The 3326-nt window shown below is 61.2% G+C and overlaps 1 protein-coding gene across 1 annotated transcript in view; it reads right to left on the bottom strand.

Moving 5' to 3' along the window:
* The window catches only part of COL1A1 (collagen type I alpha 1 chain), a 15640-nt gene extending 14625 nt beyond the window's left edge, over positions 1-1015 (bottom strand). Inside the window, exon 1 of the mRNA XM_077776794.1 lies at positions 916-1015. Within this exon, the coding sequence (XP_077632920.1) occupies positions 916-1006 (91 nt within the window). The 5' untranslated portion in view covers positions 1007-1015. The remainder of the gene's footprint in view (positions 1-915) is intronic.
* Between the last annotated feature and the right edge of the window lie 2311 nt (positions 1016-3326).

The raw sequence follows: 3326 nt of genomic DNA, 5'->3' as shown, positions 1-3326 counted from the left end.
GAATTTTTCCTCAAAAGTAGGATACACCCTACCCTCTAGCGCCAGACATCTCAAAAGCCCTCTCTCTCGGGCCAACCCCATCTCCTAAGGCTAGCCAGGACCTCTGGGTCACTCCTTAGCCAAAGAACCAAAAAGTCCGCAAATAGTAATAAAGTTAGCTAACCACGCCCACCGCGCGAGCGTCTACCCAGCCAGCCACTAGGTGGCGGGCAACACTAAGCAATTTCCTCCGACCTGGCCACTTCTCTTAAGAGCCTGAGGCCACCCGGTCCCCAGTTTTATTTTCCGGGTCTCGAGGTGGGGTCCACAACCGGCGATAGCGCCCGTCCACCCAATGCAGCTCCGGCGCGGGGAAGCGCTGGACAGGGAGCAGCGGGGCTCGGCGCGGATCGGCAGAGGGCGCAAGGACCCCGCCCTGTCAAGTCNCTCCGCGCCCCCTCCCCCCTCAGCCCAGCACCCCCGCAGCCCCAGGAACACAGTCTAGCCTGCAGAGAGGGCAAACAATCTTTCCTTATGAATCATCCCACAGCCTTCCTGATCCCTTTTACATCTTGGGCTGCAAATTGCCAGCACGGCGCCCCCATCCCATCTTCGACGTACTTTCCCCTCGCCCGGCGCCCAGGCCCCCACTTCCCCCGTGGTACTCCACCGAGCGCGCTCGGGACTCCCTCCTGTGCCAACTCGGGCGGCGCTCCATCCTCCCCTCTCGCTACCGGGGGGGCGTTCATCTACACCCCCCACCCCCCACCCAGGGTACACTGCCTTCTCTCCTGCGGAGGAAGAGCCCTCGCCGTCTCCCTTCCATCCCCTAGTCTCCGGAGCATCCCGAGTCGTAGTTTAAGTCTCGAACCCCCGGGACTGAGCGCAGGGCGAGATACCAAGGAGCCTTGGACTGCCCAAAAGTTTGCGACTTACTGTCTTCTTCTTGGCCCTCCTCTTGGCCGTGCGTCAGGAGGGCGGTGGCCGCTAAGAGGAGCAGGAGCCGGAGGTCCACAAAGCTGAACATGTCTAGACCCTAGACATGTAGACTCTTTGCGGCTGGGGTGGGGGGTTAGCGTCCGCTCATGCGTGGCCTCACTCTCCGCGTGCCTCCTGCTCCGACCCCGAGGAGAAACTCCCGTCTGCTCCGACGACTGGCCCGGGCCCTTTTTATACCATCCTGATGGAGTGCGGGGAGGAACCCTGTCCCCGGGAGAGGGGGAGCCGGCTGCCCGCCCCCCAGCCAATCAGAGCTGCCTGGCCCGGCCCCCAATTTGGGAGTTGGAAGGGAGAGGGGGAGGGGGAGGACGGAGAAGGGAGTCCACCACACGTTTCCCCCTTCGCAGCTCAGCCTCCCCAGCCCCCCAGCCCAGGCTGGGCCAGAGATGCTACTGCTGAGGGACGGCTAAGTCCTCAGCATAGTGTGGGCTAAAGACTGGGTAGTGGTGCCCCTTGGGCTTCTTCCCGGGACCCCTCCGTCTGGAGGAACGAACTGAGGGGCTGGGAGGGGAGCCTTCCTGGGGTGGAAGGATTGGGGGTGATTGGGAGAGGGCAGCCCTGGCCATGCCTCATTCACCGTCCTGACATGTTGGTCAAGAGCGAAGCGATGGGTACAAAGAGGCCAGGTTCTCCCTCGAAAACAAGAGGACCAGAGAATTGGAAAGATGTGCCTGTTGAGGGGTGTCCCCTGGTGTGGCTGGGATATGACGCTTAGGCATGTTTGGGGAACAAGTTAGAGACCGCTTTGCGCACATTAAGAATCAGATCTTTGGGAGGATGTTGGCAAGAGGGGGTTTATTTGGAAGATGTCAATTCTGCCATGCTTGAGGCTCTAGGATGGACTCGAACGTTCTCCCCCAAACCCAAGGCGTGACTGAGAGAGATGGGGTGGTGGTGGGGGTGCTGAGGCACTGGACGAGAAATTGACTGTGTGGTTTCTCCAGAAGGAAGCACGATGGTTAAGTGACAAGGGCCGCAGAGTGGTCATGGGAAGTCGCTGGACTCTTCCACCCCAGGGGAGTGGGTTTGCACGGGAGCGCCAAGGTCACCAGTGACCTAGAAAAGGGTCCTCTGGGACATTGGCCCAGGATGCAGCCAGGGCCTGGTTGGAGACCCTCCTACGCAGTAGCGTTGAGCCATTGGGAGAAGGGAGAACTTGGGTGGAAGGCACTGGGTCAGAGAGAAGGTGCTGCTTCTGGAGCTGCAGAAAGCCCCCCATGGGCTGTTCCTGGACTCCAGGTTGGGGGAATAGAGGAGAATTTGGGTGCCTGGGGGGGGGGGCTAGGCTTTGGGGGTTTGGGATGGAATTGCAGGGGAGGTGAGTGACCTTATTTTAAAGGATGTTTCCCACTGCCCTTCCTCTTTCCTGAAAATCGGGAGCATTGCTCTCTGCCCCTGGCACCAGGAGAAGATCTCTACCCTGCAATGGGTTGGGGGGGGTCCCAAGAACAACAGGCTCTACTGGGGGGAGATGCCCCTCAAAGCGAGCGCCCTCCCTTCCCCATGCCTCAACCACCCAATGGCACCCTACGCCTGCCCCACCACAGTCTGTGGGCCCGCTGGGGTCCCTTGCAGTGCCCTCCTGCCCCCCACCCCCATCTCTCCAGAGCTGCTAACGTGGAAGCGGGGAGTCCCGCCTCCCCCAAACCATCCAAGATTCCATTGCCTCCCCCCACCCCGCCCCTCTCCACGCCCTCCCCCAGCTGGTTTTGTGCAACGAAGGCAAAGGGAAAAAAAAAAGACGGAGGGAACAGAAGGGGAGGGAGCCACGTCGGCGTGGGCTGAGGGCCGCCAGGATGAGCGGTGCGGGTGGGGCGGCCGAGGGAGAGTGCAGGGGCTATAATTAAAGGGAAAATATAGAGTTTCCAGAGAGGCAGGGCTGCAGACAGCCATGGAGGGATGGCCCTTCATCAATTATCCTCACCATGTGGCAGCAACTTGTGGCCCAAGACTGCCCCCGCCTAGTGCCAGCGACTGCAGGGCAGGACAGCGGCTGAGGTGCTGAGATGGCAGTTCCTGCACGCCTCCCCCCAGCAGGGGACAAGGGTCCTGTCCCTTGGCAGTGGCTGTCTGGGGCAGGGTGCTGCAGGCTTGGGGTGAGGGTCGGTGCCTCCTGCCCACCTGGCTGGCTGAGTTTTCCCAGCCAGGACTCCAGCCCGCAGTCCCTTCCGGGCTCTCCTGGTCCAGGCTGTCCCACGTGTGGCTTAGAGAAGAGATTAAGCCTCAGATGAGAAGTAGGAGCTGCTGCATCTTGGGCCTGGGGCTCGGAAGGATTCAGGGACCCCTGGGGCTGGGGGGTGGGCTTGTGTGTGTGTGTGTGTGTGTGGTGTGTCAGCCACTGCCCTACC

Source organism: Crocuta crocuta, unplaced genomic scaffold (genome assembly GCF_008692635.1).
Source record: "Crocuta crocuta isolate KB4526 unplaced genomic scaffold, BGI_CrCroc_1.0 scaffold352, whole genome shotgun sequence".
NCBI lineage: Eukaryota > Metazoa > Chordata > Mammalia > Carnivora > Hyaenidae > Crocuta > Crocuta crocuta.
The sequence above is the reverse complement of the archived record's forward strand: the minus strand, read 5'-3'. Positions and strand labels throughout refer to the sequence as shown.